This window comes from Mesoplodon mirus (assembly GCF_964341445.2).
Source record: "Mesoplodon mirus genome assembly, chromosome: 15".
Classification (NCBI taxonomy): domain Eukaryota; kingdom Metazoa; phylum Chordata; class Mammalia; order Artiodactyla; family Ziphiidae; genus Mesoplodon; species Mesoplodon mirus.
Window position 1 is genome coordinate 33,393,728 of NC_138991.1, and position 16,840 is coordinate 33,410,567.

Consider the following 16,840-nt stretch of genomic DNA (forward strand, 5'->3'; position numbering starts at 1 on the left):
CCAAGAACCGTATTGTTTCGATCCTATGATTTTCTGAGGTTCTCATATAACCGAAGCGCCTTCAACCCTGGCTGTAATCAGCGTATTTTGTACCCCTGTGCTAGTTCCCGAACGGCTGACTCATGGAGGTTGGACCACTAGGTTGGACATTTCTTCCTCATCCCCGACACGCACCGCCGCGGAAGAGCCACCACCCCGCGGGGAGTCTCGAAGGTTGGCTGCAGCCAGGGAATGGAGAGCGGGGCCGCCTTCCCAAGTCCGGGGCTGTCGCGGTCACTACCGATGTACGGGCTACAGAGCGGCCAGCGGGGGTTAGCAGGGAGGGTGAGATCGGCAGAAGGACGTGGATGGATATGCCCCGCAAACGAGCCTTAGCAACTGCCACCCGCTCACACCCGGGGCCCTCATCCGGGGCCCTCATCCGGGGCCCGCCCTGCCCCCAGCCATCGGACTCCGCCTCCGGAAGTACCACAGAGAAGCGCCGGCCTCCGAGCAGCCTAGAGCGGCCCCCGAAAGGCTGTGGTGGCACCGTGAGCCAGGGTGTCCGCGATCGGACGGCCGCCTGGCCCACCCCTCCGCTTGGTGAGTCCCCGGAAGGCGTTCTGGGGTCGCAGTGGGTCGGCCCCTTGTTTAGCCTCCCGGGGAGGAGGAGTCTCCCGTCCCCGGCTGACTGCGGTTCCCGTTCCCAGGAGCGCGCGGGGCCGGAGTGCAAGGGCCCGTTTCTCTTCAGTCAGGGTTCGCCCCGACACCCCGCGGACAGAGGGCCCCGCCGTCAGGACCCGGTGACCGTGCCCTGCTGTGAGCTGGGTTTCTGGGGCCCTCTTCGCCCTTTTGGGACCGTGTCTTGACCTAGCAGGGAAGTGGGAGGAGGGCAGCGCCGGGCGAGGCCTTCTGAGGGCCGGGCGCGAGGGCCCTTTCTGAGGGTGTGGAAAGGGGACGGAACGCTGCCGCGTCCTTGGGTGTGAAGGACAACCAGTCAGACCTGTTAGAGTCGCAGCCCTTCCCTGGCTTACTGTCAGGATTTTGGGAAAGGCCTTCCCACCTAGTCTGAGTTATCGAAGGGTCTGACCCCGCAGAGTGGAATTTGGTTATCGGTTAAGGCCCTTCAGTAATACAGAGTGGGCTGACAGAGTGTTTACCAAAAAATTCTTAGGGGCCTGCTTTAAAAAAATTACGAGTAATCGGAACTAGTATATTTCTCTGGGCGCATACCTGAACCTTGAAAGACGTTTGTAAATGTCAAGCATTTTCAATTTACACAGAAAATTTTAGGCTATTAAATCGTGTTTCCTTGATTAAAAAAAATCCCACAAATTCTGGATTAGTGGAGTTCAAATAAACTGCGTACTTGGACCATATGACTTGGTTCTTAAATATCTGAAAGTGAATAATGTCCATTTTTCTTCCTGCTGTTTATTTTAGGTGGTTAATCATCATTAACTATTTTCATTGTGTCTACAGTGTGCAAGATACTTTGCTAAGTCCTGAGAATGTAAAATGATGGGTTGTTTTAACTTGTTACAATAATTTCTTCTAATCTCACCCCGCAGTGATGGTCATTGTCCTCCAGAACAGGGATGGAGGAAATATCGGCCCAGGAAGCAGCAGGATCTCCAAGGGTCCAGTTTCAGCCTTTGGAGACCCACTCTGAGGGTCTGTCCCCAGAGCCTCAGTTCGTGCAGGACACCGACATGGAACAGGGACTCACTGGGGGTAAGGCAGAGAGAGCACTTCCATCCAGGAGAATGGGAGTGCAGAGGGGCTCCTGGCCCTGGTATGAGAGAGGCCAGGGATTTCAGTGAGAGATTGGTCCCTAGAGGGAGGTCTTGAAGGGAGGCACAGACGTGACTCAGTTCAGTCCTGATCTGGGTCCCTCTGTTGAGGTCAGCCTGTCCTTCTTTAATAGGCCGAGTGGTCTTCGCTTACTCTGCTCTGGCTGTTTTTCCTTCATGCAACTTTCACTTCATCCCAGTTACCACGTTCAGAATAATTTCTAAGAAATGCTGCTTTTGCCACACCTCACTGCCCTTGCCTTGCTTTCACTTCCTCTTAGATTTAGGGCCTGTCCCTCCCCCTGTTTCCTTAACTTAGTTTCTTCCCTCCTTGACCTTTTGTGCTTTGCCAGCTGCCATTCTGTTGCAACTGCAGTGTTCCTGACTAATCTAATTTTGATCAAGAAAACAACCATCTAATTCTTTGGTTGAGCCCAGTGTATACATATCACATATTGACCGTAAAATAACAATGTATACATATCACATATTGACCACAAAATAACATTTTTATGTATCATATAGAGAGGTTGATCTGTCTTGTCCTGCCTTTGTCTTGTATGAAGTTTGTATGAGATTACTTCTGGCCAACTGCAGTGCCTGAAATAACTTGTGTGTCAGGAACACCAGCTGAGTGCCATGGCGCATAGCGTGCTGTGGAGCATTGTGAGAGTGTGGAAAGGATTATGAGGAAACAGATGACCACTCCTTATTCTTGAGGGCCTTACACACTGGTTGCAGAGACAGTGCCCAGTCTCAAAAGAAAGGCTTAATGAAGTTTACAGAACAGTGTCTGGGAGAGGGTCAGAAGTCTACTAAATAACTATGGCTCTGGATGAGTCACTGCAAATCTTTATGCTTTGCTTTGCCCATTTGCAAAACAGGTAACAGTGCTTACCCTTCTGTTAGAGGTAGGTCATGTCATGGGAATAATGTACAATATGAGATTTCATAATAAAATCCTGTATCACGGGTCTAAGCATGTGTAAGGAGGGCATGCAGGTGCTGAGAAGGTGCAAAACATGGTCAATACCTGAGAAACGTTCGTTGGTTTTGCTGTAATGTTGATGTGAGGAAGGGTCCCACTGACTCTCTCTTTCGTAAGGGAGCCCTGGGGAAGGGCTGCTCTCACTCTTGGCTCCTTTCTCCTCCCTCAGCTCCACCTGTCCCCCAGGTGCCTGCTCTTCCCCACGAGGGAAGCCCAGGAGACCAGGCAGCTGCGCTCCTGACAGCCAGGTACCAGGTGAGCTGAGGAACCCTCTGCTTTTCCTCAGGGACTATTGCTGCTGATTGAGTGTGGTCCTTTCCTCATCCCATCCATAAACCTTGCCTGAATTTTTTTTTTTTTAATAGCAGACCCCAGGTTGGGTGCTGATCATCTTCAGAGACCTGGACTTCACAGAAACCACCTTTCCATCTCCCCAATATCACCAGCAAACACTTCCTTTATCCTTGGTGCTGTCATGGGCGCTTATTAGATGTTAAAGGGTTGTGGAACCTATTCCCTAGATTCTACTCTGTTCTCCCTCCTTTCCAACATAAATGCACCCTGCAGACCCTCTGTATCATCTCCTTCATTCTCTGGCCGTGATGCTGTGGTGGCCTCCTTCCCCAGAGCAGCCAGGCTGTGTTATTTCAGGAGTTTGTGACATTCGAGGATGTGGCTGTGCACCTTACTCGAGAGGAATGGGGATGCCTGGACCCTGTTCAGAGGGCTCTCTACAGAGAAGTGATGTTAGAGAATTATGGGAACCTGGTCTCACTGGGTAAGGATTGCCTTTCTTATTATTCAGTTTACCGCTTAGGATTTCTTTACTTCCTTGTTTTTGAGTAGGTGTGAGGTCTCTGAGTGTGGCTCAGATCCCCGGTCGTAGAACCTCCGATTCCGCCTTCTTTAAGGTCGTCTCCTCTGGGAGTGGGTTTCCTTTGGGGGTTTCAGGAGGAGACATTCTACTCCTTAACCTCAGTTAATGTTTCTTGCTTTTGTGGGGCATCTGTTCCCTGTTAAAAAAGGGAAACTTGCTGGTGCTTTGCAAGTTCTCACTTTCCCTATCTTTTCCTTTTTTGTGAGAGAGACTCTAGGGCCTCCCAACCCACAACCGGACACTTTCCTTCCTGGTAATTCAGTGCCTCTGTATCAGAGTTTCCCATTTTTCTCAGAAGAAGAAATGCTTTTTTTTTTTTTTAAGATAGGCTAACGTCTTTGTTGAATAATCCCTCACCTCTTAAGATCCCTAAATTCATCTGCAAGTAGGCAGAATTTGAGAGACTTGATTTCAAGGCATGACTCACTGCGAGTACATTTCAGTGAGTCACCTAGAAGGTAATCCTGTGTAACCTCACAGAAGTCTCAGACTTAGATGGAGTCTCTCCTTTGTCATTTGGATGGTGCAGTTGGCAGCTGAGATTAGACGACCTGTGGTGCTGTAGAGAAGGATTGGTGGGAGTTGTCGGTGTCCCCCCTCGGTGTGAGCATTGCTCCTCTTTCTTTTTTTGCCTGTCTCTGCTGCTCTTTTCTTTGTTATGTATGTATGTACTTAATCATACTTTTTCTTTTCTCTTTCTCTCTCTCTCTCTCTTTTTTTTTTTTTTTTAACTCTTTTTTGCTTTGCCTGTGCTGGTGGCATCCAGGGTGTTGTTTTGTCTCCTTGATTACACTCAGGATTAAAGAGGTCTTCTTACCTGTGGGGAGGCAGCCTGCCCACTGGGAAGGTTTTTAGTGTGTTTCCATTCCTGGCTCTTTGATCTTCGTAGGCATACTTCTCCGCCTTCCCACCACCCGGATTCATAGTGTGAATTCCTGCCCGGCCCTGAGTCATACCCAGGCAAGTGCTTTCTCTGGAGAAACACTTGCAGTCCTTTCAGCAGGAATCTCCAAGAGATGGCCCAGGTATCGGCTTCCCATCGATAGTGCTCGTCCCCGCTCGGAAACTCCTTTTCCACGATTATGAGATATTACACTTGATTGATGGAGTAGATGCCTCTCAGGATGCCACCACTATGTAAAATTGCAGCTCCTCAGATGACCTTTATAAATTTCAAAGGGCCAAGGAAGCCCTCTGTTGCAACCAGAATTTTGAACCCTGAATTCTGAGTTCAATCAGAAGCCTTGGTTGGTGGTCATCGACTTGTGTTCTCAGAAACCACAAAGTTCGACTCCAGCTCTTTGGTTATGATCTTTTCGTGTTATTTTAGACTGTGGAACATACACTGTGTGCCCCTCCTTTTCTGTAGTGAACATGACCTGCCCCTTCTGTTGCCTAAATCTCCTGAGACCCCTGGGCCTTTCTAATGTTCTAGTCTTTTGCTTCTTTTAAATCCCTGTGGCCCCCTCCAGGGTCCTGCCTTTGTCCCGTTTATTCTTTGTGGAGCTGTACAGATTGATGCGTTTATATGACCTTTCCTGATCAAGTGTTCCTTAGCTTTTCCTCGATGGAGCGGAAAGGCTGTCTTTCCCTCAGGCTGTCAAATTGAATGTATATTCAACAACTTGTAAATTGTAAAGTGATATGTAATTGTAAATTACTGTTAATATCTAATAATTACATAATTTCCAACAGTTAACCTGTCTACTTTTTGGAGTAAAGAAACTTCTTAGTAGTTCAATCAGCCTAACAGCACAGCATACTATTAGACTGAATTTTATCCCATTTCCTCTGTTATCTCAGCACATACACAGGACACGTATGCACACTCACACATGCTGGGCACAGTTATGTAAAAGAAGCCCTCCTACTCAACTTGTTTTTGTGACCAAGTCAGCAGCCTCTCCTTAGTAATTATTTTTTACAATCTTTAGGAAGTAATTTTCATATTTGGGGGTTCAGCAAACTCCACCTGAAATTTAAGTTTATACACTTAGTTAACTTAGCTTAATGTTTGGTGTTGTAAAATAAGGACTTTATAATTCAGTCTCTGATTTAGCAGCCCAATTTTCCAGTTCATACCTTTTTCCCATGATAGTAGCTCTGAGTTGTATTTGTCACAGATATCAGAACTTTGGTCTTTTGGTTAAGTGCTTCCACTACACAGTAATAAATATACAGAGTATGAACAGAGTAAAAGAATAAAAAAGTAGGTAAAAATTTTCATTACCAAATCTAAAAAGAAACATATACTGTTGCCAGTGAGTGAATTACTGGCTTGGGGGTCATACCCAAAGGGAAGTTATCTGTGACTTAGTGCTGGAGATTAATAAGACTGGGAAAAAAGCTTGGATTACACTTCACATGGGGCAGTGTGGGAGGTGCCCTGTTAGGTGACAGCATTAGAAAGCTGCTTCCCAGAACTCTACTGGATGGTGAGTGAGCTGATAAATCAGGAATGTTTGGCACATACCCCTTGCTTTTTGAAGTTGATGTCGTGGGGGCAAAAATGATATTGTATAGAATGTCTTTCACTACCACAGTTGTTCACTACTGAGCAACCAGTATGTTACTAAGTACCTAACATATATCTCATTTAATCCTTAACATAACCCTGTGAGCAGGTATTATTCTGTTTTATACCCGAGGCTAAGAGGAGTTAAGTGATCCATCCAGGGTCAAAGCTAGGCTATGGACTCAGATCTGACTCTGAAGCCCACACTTTTTCACTGTTTTGAGCCTTAGGACAGTTAGTCCAACCACATATAGTGTTTTTTATATTTTTATGGCTCTGTACTATGATGGTAATTTAAAATGGCCACAATAAATTGGACAGACAGGCATGAGGTTATACAGTTTGGGAGCAGAAAGGGCATGTATTCAAGAAAAAGTAAAATGGTTAGAGGATACATTCCATTGTAATAGGTATCTACACAGGAACAATATTGCTAAGGAGAGATTTTATTTGTGTGTTTATTAAGGACCAGGAAGAAAAGCATGACGCTTTCAGATGACTAAAATCTTGGCACGGCACTAGTATAGGCAACAAACAATGAGGTAAATTTTAAATGTTATTTTTAAAGATCAGATTAAGTTAAAAGTAAATCTAGTTAGAAAACTATCAAGGTTTCAATTTTAAAAATCAAAATGTTTTAATAAAAAATTAATTTTAGATAGGAAAAATTTCAAATTTCGATAGGAAAAATGCATATTTTGAAAGCATAGATTTTTGACTTAAATCTACGAAAAAGACATTCAGGCCAGTGGTGAGGAAACCTGCTTTAATGCTTTCTGTGACCCTTAGTATAGATTGGAAAGAATGTTAACTGTGGGTTCCATTTACCATCTGTGACTGAGCAGATTGTTTAAACCGATTATAATGACGTTTTCGTCTATAAAACAAAAAATAATGTCTGCTTCCTGGGTTGTGTCAAGGCTTAAATCAGGTTATGTGCATAAGCACCTGGCTTGTGCTGGTTACTTACATGTTCTTTCCGAAGGGGCAGCAAGTGGTGGGAGCTATGGACCAGATTTCTTAATACAGACAAAGATTTCAGGAGAGTGTTCAAATTGTTTGTTCATAATGGAATTTTCTCAGATTGAATGTTGCTCAGGCTGTGCCTATTAGGAAGAGATTTTCATTCCTTTGACACTAAATGTTCTCTCAGGTCCCTTTTAATTAAACGTCATGATTCTAAATCTGTTGGATCCTGGCTCTCCATGTATTGTCCTAATTACTGTTTCTCTGTTCTTTTTATTATTTTCACCTTTTGTTCCATTGTCACTATGTTGGTCTTCTGTTCTCTTTCTGTACATATTTAGAGGAAGGGATGGATTTCATTCACAATCATTATTTTTTACTAGTAGATTATTTAAAAGCCGGTTTCTGAAATAAGACTATCTGTTTGAGCCCCAGCTTCACCAGTTATCATGACCTTGGGCAACGTTCTTAACCTCTATGAATCTTAGTTTTCCCATTTGTAAAATTGATACAGTAATAATTCCTATCTCATGAAGGTATGGTGAGTATTAAGTGAGTGAAAGCTTATAAAGCTCTTGGTGTGGTACTTCGCACCTACCAAATGCTTAGTGAATCTTAGCTTAATATTTTGATAATACAAGTGACTTTAAGTCTGTATCTTGAATCCCGTTCTCTCTTCTAAACTGCAGTCTTGTATCTCTAACTGCCTGCTAGGCATTCTTTCTATACCTTCCTACGTTACCTTAAACATGTGTCTAAAATCAAACCCCTAATCCAACAAGAAGATGATCTTTTTTGTTGTGTGTAAGTGATTTAAGTGTAGATTATAGAGTAAATAACCAAAATTAATTTCAATTTTCAAATACTTAGAAACACCTTAATAAATACCTGTCAAAAGTTGCACATTATGTTATCAGAATTCTGAGCAGAGTAGTTGCTGTGTCATGCCATACTAACTTTTTTTAAACTTGCAAAACTGTTTCATTTGACATGGAGGACCTTAACTACAATGTGTCCAAAAAGAGAATTGACTCTATTTATGCACAACAGGAATTCAGAAACACAGTAAATGCCTTTTTTATATCTGTTCTGATCTCCCTGCTCTTAAGCTGTCATGTGGAATCCCATAGGACAACTATTGGTTTATCATACTTTTAAAAAGGCCCAGAGCCCTTTTTAAAACATTGATAATCTGTTGACACATAGGCACAAAATTGGCACTCAATGAGCAGCTCTTAAATAAATGAATGAAAAGTGCAAGATATGAGGTACATGGTCCCTGCTATCAAAGAGTTTATAAATCAGGTAGGGATGATAATACCTGAAAACAATTTTAAAAAATCTGTAAACTTCATTATATAGAGACATGTCAGGATAAGAGGAACACGTAATACAGTTTGTAGACATTCAGTAAGTGGAGAGAAAGGCTTTTGGAGATGAGGGGCTTGAGCTAGACCTTGTATGTGTGCTACTAGAAGCTTTATGGGCTGAATACGTGTAAAAACTGCCCCTTTGATACTGTAATAGTTCTGCCCCGCCTCAGAAGCAGACTGCCTCTTGCTTTTGCTTTAAAAGAGATGAGATCCTAGCAGTCCATTATGCAAGCCAGAGAAAGACCAATTTGTGTGAAAATGCACTTTTATTGCATCTTCCTCACTGTATCATATTACAGTAAGTTGTTTATATCTGTCTCTGCAGTTAGAGTGTAAGGTCCTTGAGGGGATGGACCTTATCTGCTTGGGCTCTTTATCTCCTACATACTTTGCATAGGAGGCACTCCATAAATGTTTGTTGAATAAACAAGAGTATAAGCTCCTAAGGGGTAAGGATGTGTTATATTATTATTTGTTTCCTCATGTGCCCTGAAATGAATTGTTTCTTGAGATTGGTCCTTGGAATATTTTTTCCGCCTTCACTGATTGTGTTGCTACAGTTTAGCTCACCACACAACAGGTGCTTGAGAATTCACCTTTCTCCAGACCAGCAGAGTTATATTTTGATGACCTCCATTTTGACCAGGTCTAATACTTGTAGGCCAGATTTAATACAAAGAGTAACCTGTAGGCAACAGATGAGGAGTGATAATGATAATTTCTGTGAAGACAGGTACACACTCATGCCAAATTCCCTGAGTATGTGGAAATGAATACTTATGCTCCCCAAAGTCATCAACTTGCCCCTTAGCACACCTCTTTCTAGAGCACAAATATGAACTCCTTGTAGAAGGTCTTTGGCCTTCTCACTCTCCAGGCCTTCCTAATGTCTTCTAAGAATTTACTTTCTCTCTCCATTAGCCATTAAGTAAGAGAAAAAGTGGCTGGTGTAGTATCTGGGGATAAATTGCCACATCCCATTTCCTTCTCTGTGAGCAGGATTTCCAGTTTCCAAGCCTGATGGGATCTCCCAGCTGGAACAAGATCTACAGGTTTTTGATCTGGAAACTAAGAATAGAGAAGTCTTAAGAGATGACTGCTCAGGTGAGTAAGGCAGAATCAATCAGATGAATTAGTAGGGAAGTAAAGTCTAGTTGTTGAGCCAAGCTGTAGCTGCTTTGGCAGTCAATGAAGAGCTCTGTCTGTATCCCAGAACGGAGAGCTCTTTCCTTTTCCGTTCAGTTTTGATGAACTCTTACTTTGTCCCTTATCTGTAAGTTGTACTAGGTCCCTATTCAACTTATCTATAATTCTGTTGAACTAGTTCCCTGTTATCTCCATTGAAACACCTTAATTGATTATCTTCTTACTCTGCTGAACCTGCCCTCTATTTCTACCACACCTTGGACCACTTGGATCCTACCTCACTGCTCCTATTCATGCCCTTACCTCTGCTGTTGAGATTTTGTTCCTGTGTTTCAGAGTAAATAAACTTCTCTTACCCTGGTAGATTGTAGATTATTTAGTTTTCTCTTCTCTAAGTTTTGTTTTTCTAAGCACAGGGTACAGATTACATTTGCATTTTCTATTTATATATTGAATCAGATGGAGAGACCAGAGAAGAAAACGAGCTGTTGATTCCTAAGCAGAAAATTCCAGAAGAAGTACATTCATACAAAGTGAGAGTAGGAAGACTCAAAAAGGATATTGCCCAAGTTCCTGAGACTAGAGAAGTGTATAAGACTGAGGACAGATTAGAAAGGCTTCAGGAAATCTTAAGGAAATTTCTCTTCCTGGAGAGAGAGTTTAGGCAAATAACAATCAGTAAGAAAACCTTCACCAGTGAGAAGAACAGTGAATGTAATGAACCTGAAAAAAGCTTCAGTCTGGACTCAACTCTTGATGCAGATCAGAGAGTTCTTAGAATACAGAATGTTGATGACATTGATAAGTATGATATGAGCCTCAACCAGAATTCAGCTGATAAACATGAACAAATAAATCTAACACAGGATTTTCAGAGTAATGAATATAAGGAAAGTTTAATGGAACTCTCCCACCTTAATAAATGTGAGAGCATTCCTGCCACTGAGAAATCCTATAAATGTGATGCATGTGAGAAAATCTTCCATCAGAGCTCAGCCCTTTCTAGACATCAGAGAATTCATACTAGAGAGAAACCCTACAAATGTAAAGAATGTGAAAAATCTTTCAGTCAGAGTTCAAGTCTTAGTCGACATAAAAGAATACACACTAGAGAAAAACCCTATACATGTGAAGCGTCTGATAAATCCTGTGAGGCGTCTGACAAATCCTGTAGTCAGAGCTCAGACATAATTCAGCATAAGAGGATTCACACTAGAGCAAAATCTTATAAATGTAGCAATTGTGAAAGAGTCTTCAGTCGTAGTGTACACCTCACTCAACATCAGAGAGTTCACAGAGAGATGCCTTGTAAATGTACTGTGTGTGGCAGTGACTTCTGTCATACCTCACACTTAGCTGAACATCAGAAGGTCCATTGTGAAGAGAAGTCCTATGAATACAACGAATGTGGGTTGACCTTTATTAAGCATCAAGGAATTCGTCTCAGAGAAAAGCCCTATACATGTAATGAATGTGGAAAAGACTTCAGATTGAATTCCCATCTTATTCAGCATCAAAGAATTCACACAGGAGAGAAACCACATGAATGTAATGAATGTGGAAAAGCTTTCAGTCAAACCTCATGCCTTATTCAGCATCACAAAATTCATAGGAAAGAGAAATCCTATGAGTGTAATGATTATCAGGATAATTTCAACCATAGCTCAGATCTTGTCCTGCAACAGGAAGTCCTCACCCGAGAAAAAGCCTTTGATTGTGATGCATGGGAAAAGAACCTCAGTCAGAGAGCACACCTTGTCCACCATCAAGGAATTCATACCAAAGAGAAACCTTACGAATGTAATGAAAGTGGGGAGACATTTAGTCAAGTTCAGGCCTCATTCAGCATCTGAGAGTTCACACCAGGGAGAAATCATGTGTGTCCTGAATGTGGTGAAGGATTCGGTCCCACCTCAACCTTTATTCATCTTTGGGGAATTCACACCAGAGAGAAACCTGAATGTGACGAACGTTGGAAAGCTATTAGTCCGTGTTAAACTGTTGACACCTGCAAACCCATACCAATGAGAAAACCTACAAATACATTGAAGGTGGTAGATGCTTCATGCTATTTTCATACCTTAGTCACCATTGGAGAATTCATACTGGAATAAAATTCTATAAATGTGATGCATGTGAGAAAATCTTCCATCAGAGCTCAGCCCTTTCTAGACATCAGAGAATTCATACTAGAGAGAAACTCTGCATATGTAAAGAATGTGAAAAATCTTTCAGTCAGACTTCAAGTCTTAGTTGACATAAAAGAATATACACTAGAGAGAAACCCTATAAACGTGAAAAAGCCTTCAGTCAAAGAAACTACTTTGTGAGCATCAAATTCATTTCATGCCAAATACCTATGAATGTAATAAATGTGTATGTGTGGGAGGATTCAGCCATTTTCCAACCCTCATTCAGCAAAGAATTCATACCCAAGAGAAGTCATTTGGGTATATAGTAAATGACAAGTCTAGGAGTTCAAGTCTTTTTTCATCATCAGAATATCCACACCAGACCGGAATTTGATATAATGCAAGTGGAAACATGTAGCACCATATTTCAGGCTTTATTCAACATCAAAATATTGAAGGGAAAATTATTATTTGCATATGAAATCATTAATATATAGTCCCAGTCTTTTTCACTGCAGAAGAATCTAGTCAGAGGAGTGACTTGGTGAATGCAGTTCTGTTTTCTCATGGCATTCTTTTATTTAATAGGTGTTATAAGTAGGTATGTATGCTTTATTTATGGAACTCATTTAAGCTATTTTAATTTTAATGTGGCTTATAAACATTTTTATTTTTCCTGAAGTTGGTTCTTATTGTTCACAGCTTCCCTAAGATACATTGATACACCAATGTTAAAACATGTCAACTTCTGGAATGTTTCTCATTTAGCTTTTTCTGCTGTTTTCAGTCAAAGTTCTCTCCAAAACAGACTCTTAGGCCTGCTGTTTTCTGAGGACCCTATTTCTTTCCAGCCGTAACATTTGGATTCCTATTGATTACTCCGCTCTCTTAAGCACCTTCAATGATGGTTTCCTAGCTTTAAGCTTTACACCAGCAGGTATGCCACACCTACTTGCTTTTTTGGTGTCTTCTGTCCTAATGCAAAGTATCTTCCTTTAAAAGAAATGGATTTACACACCCTCTCTATCCATGAGTATGAAGGATTGTTTCCCCTGAGTTTGTGGCAGGCAGCTAAACATTTTCAAGTGACACCCAAGTTCTTAGCTGTGTTAGCATTCACAGCCTTCAAAAAGAGATGAAAAAGACCTTAGGAAGCCCAAGCCTGGTGGTAGCCTAGCTATATTCAGCGCCTATTCTGCATGTCTAAGTTCAGAATTATTTTATATATGTCCATTGAAGGCCAGCAGAATGCTCACGTCTGCTTTTGATAGGGCAAAACGTAAAGAACATATACTGAGAAATCAGAGATCTTCGTAAGGGAATGCTGCCTTCCATCAAAGGTATTGCTGTTCTTGTGTAATATCTTTAGAGAGAATATTTCAAGAATGGCAGATATGCCTGTAAAATTTAACCATTACTGTTTTTCATTACCTGTTTGGAATTGTTTACACATCATCATATTTTTTGTATTTTACTAGAGGCTACAGGCCATATAAAATAATTTTTTTTGATTGATGAAACTGAGCACAGATGTTGGCTCCAGAGTTCAGGGTCACTGTCATAACACCTAGCAAGAGTTCATGATTCTTTAGATGATGTCAAAGCATTCTATTGTATTTTTCCATCTTAAGCGTCAAAATATTTTGTGAATAAGACAAGTGTTATTTAACATTCTAGTTGTTTCAGCGATTGAGGCTTTCATAATTCATATGTTAAAATATTCACTAGGGATCCTCAACAAATATATAAAAATTCATTGCTTACTCTGTAAGCCTCTTATGGCTAATAACCTCTAGGGTAGTTCTACCACAGTATTTTACCTCTTAGCCATCAGCAAGCATAGGATCTCATCAGGGCACGGTAGGGACCTAAATGAATTGATCTAAATGTAAAAGCATATGAAAAATGCATGTTTTCATTTTCCTGTCTATGACCATATATACCCTACGGATAGAGACCACGGGTAATCACCTCCGGTGATTATGAAACAGGATTAAGTAATCTCTAAATAGCAGAAAATGTAAAAATCACGTGTATGCATTTGGTTTAGGAATGTGCTTTTGTACTTCCACTTGAATAAAGGTGTGTTTGGTACTCTGAGAATCTGTTTCAAAATCTGAAGTCCTCAGCCAGAAGCATTTGGGAATCTTAGAATCACCTTCCTGGCTGCAACTCAGTTCCTTCTAGAAACCTGCTTCACAGCAGAAATAAATCACTCTCCTTCATACAGGTAACAAAGCTTGCTCTTCCACAGACCTCTGGAATAAAGTCTGAATGTTTACAGTTTAAAGGGTTATTCGGTTGGGATGCTGTTGGCACATAAAGTAAGGGTAAATAGTTTGAGGTTTCAGTAGAGCTAGGCAGAATGTGTTTTTTAAATAAAACATTTTAAAAAATGAGAAACCAAAATAATCCTTGAGGGCAAATAACTTGTCTCTTTAAGCTTGCTGATATTTAATTGGTCCAGTATAGTTTGTGTTCTTTGTCTTTTTAGCCTTGAAGGCAGGGGAGGGAAGAGAAGAAATCTAATAGTTGGGACACCTAATTTTATCTATCTGTCCACCTACCTACGTACACATGTATGTATATATGCACATATTCAAACAGTCCTCACAACAACTCTGCAAGGGAACCAGCTCCGTTTTACAGAGGAACTGAGGTGTAGAGAGGTTGAAAAACCTGTAGGGTCACACAGTAAGCTCAAAGTCAGGGCTTTTTGACTCCAAAGCTTTCCATCATTGTGATGTTGGTATCGGACACATCCCAGAACCTAGAGACGTTTTCTTTGATAGTTCTTTGTTCCCTGTTACACACCCAGTGATTCACCATTAGTTTGTAGCTGATCCTGAATGCTCCCAGAGCTCTCTGGGAAGCTGGGAGAAAATATCCCAGTATCTTTTGGGAGCTAGTTAGAACCCCCCATCCTACCCTTTGAAACAGGCTTGACAATTTTGACAACGACAGGCTACAGGTCAAATGTCCTGAATTCCCATCTTCTGCCAAGACACCCCCACTGCCATCACTAGATTTATATTTCCATTTCTCAATGGCCCAAATGCATTCTTAATTTTTCTGCCAACTAGGACTTACTAATAGATGCATATCCTTACCAAGGTTTACTGTCACCTCTGATTATATTATAGTGGTGGAGCAAAGTGGGTAATGGGAAAATCAAGTTTGATTCCTAGGTTTTCGGCTTGAGCAAAAGTGGATAGGTAGACTAGAGATGGAGAGTGCTGAGAGTGGAGCAGGGAGAGTATTTCGAGCAAAAGAGAGCATGTCAGAAGGCCTGCAGAGGAAGGAGTATGGCATTTTCAAGGCAGTAATAAATGAGCTCTTTGGAGAATGCCTCACCTTAGGAAATAGTACGTGGGTAACTGAGGATTTGAGAACAAAGTTCAAAGGAAGCCCATAGGGTGTTATCTCAGAAACGATGGAATTTCTCACATCCAAATATGTAACCTCTTACGTCCTTTCATTCATTCAGTAATACAGTTGGCAGGAAATATGATATTTAGTGGTAGCTGGTGGATACAGTTAACCTAATCAAATGCATTAAACAATCCACTGGGTAAAGAAGACAGATGAGTCAAAGCAATGACTGGAATGAGACATATGTTTGAACTTTACTAGCTATATGACTTTGGACATTTTACTTAGCCTTTCTAGTTTTCTTGTGTATACAGTGTGGTTGTTAATAGCATGAAAATTAAATGAGATAATGTAAAAGCTACTGGTCATATACTAAATGCCCAGAAGTTTTTAATGTAAATACTAATACAAAAAACGCTACAATAGAGGAGAGATACTTAGCATAAAATCTAAAAAAGAGGAAATCAACGAGCAAGCGTTTACCAGTGCAGGACTAGCATTGTCCAGGGAGGGACACCCTGAGCTTGGAGAACTTAAAATATGACTAGAGAAATCACTAGGCATTTGTGGTCTGTGTGGTAGGAACTGCCTCCTGACGGGCACTTCCTGCTGGAGTCGGCAAACTGACATGCCTCTAACATTCGTTATCATGCAGCATCAAGTCTTAACACTCCCTTCAAAATATGAGTGCATGAAGGAGCCAATGTTAAATCCAAGACTTAAGAATGGTTTCAAGTAGATGGTGCTCTGTACAAATCAACAAGAAAATATTGATTTTGGAATTATTTTGCTGCCTCATCCCACTCTCTCTAAGAAAATGGTTACCCTTTTATATTTGTATTTCATCCACGTTAATAAATTTACAACTTGGACGTAATTACGAGCGTCTTTCCCGCAGTTGCTTATGTCCCGCAGACAGCATTTACCCCGTCTTCCTCCACTGTCTCTCCGGAGTGTGGTTATCCTCCAGGCTGTGGTTTGAACGGGCCAGGATTGAAATCCTGCCTCTAGGTTGCTCACTAGCTGTGCAGCTTCTGGCGTGTAAGATAGTAAAAAGTATCAATTTTGTGGGGTTGTTGTGAGGGTTAATGAGATAATGTTCAGTTTCAGTGCCCCATAACCGGTAGCTGTTATGTTTGAGTTTAGCAGGAAAATCCTCTTTATCATGAACAGCTCGTTTCCTTATCCTTTTTTCCTGCTTCAGTATATCAGATACGCCTCTGCAAACCTGTGTACTCCAGGTGCAGTAGGTGTTTGGATCTTGATCCTATCTCTACGGCTTTTCTTCCTCTTTCAGCCCTTCGGTACCAGTACGTTCCTCCTCTTTGTTTGTATGCTCCAGGCAAAACTGGGAGGCTGAGTTGAAGCGACAAAGGGAGAGGAGGGCAGGCTGGACAGAGGGCGTAGATAACAGGTTTTGGCCCAGCAGGGTCAGCGTGGCCTGTGATCTTGAAGAAGGAATGTGGAGGTGGGTGGAGCAGAGCGGAGGAGGCAAATGGGGTGCACACGGGACACTGGGGATGAGAAAGAGAAACCAATTTAGATCCTAAGTCCACTCGGGCGATGAAGGGCAAATAGAGAAATGTTTTCTGTCCTCCTTCAATCCCTCCTTGGGAAGGAGGACAAACGCCCAAGGAGGCCCCCCACCCGACTCCGCTCTGGACCCAGCTCCCCAGCGGCCCCTAGGGAACCCGCGATC

At 41.9% G+C, this 16,840-nt stretch overlaps 1 protein-coding gene across 6 annotated transcripts; it reads left to right on the forward strand.

Moving 5' to 3' along the window:
* The first annotated feature begins 496 nt into the window (after nt 1–496).
* Nucleotides 497–13,872, forward strand: ZNF655 (zinc finger protein 655). Of its 6 annotated transcripts, none has more exons than XM_082644012.1 (6): nt 497–582; nt 1,551–1,713; nt 2,930–3,015; nt 3,412–3,538; nt 9,491–9,595; nt 10,097–13,872. In XM_082644012.1, exons 2-6 carry the CDS (start codon nt 1,578–1,580, stop codon nt 11,488–11,490), a joined length of 1,848 nt encoding a protein of 615 aa, XP_082500138.1. In that variant the 5' UTR covers nt 497–582; nt 1,551–1,577; the 3' UTR covers nt 11,491–13,872. The 6 variants fall into 6 exon arrangements, with proteins under 6 accessions (XP_082500138.1, XP_082500142.1, XP_082500140.1 ...); XM_082644013.1 differs by lacking the exon at nt 497–582 and adding an exon at nt 590–798; XM_082644016.1 differs by lacking the exons at nt 9,491–9,595; nt 10,097–13,872 and adding an exon at nt 4,527–5,336.
* Nucleotides 13,873–16,840: the final 2,968 nt, after the last annotated feature.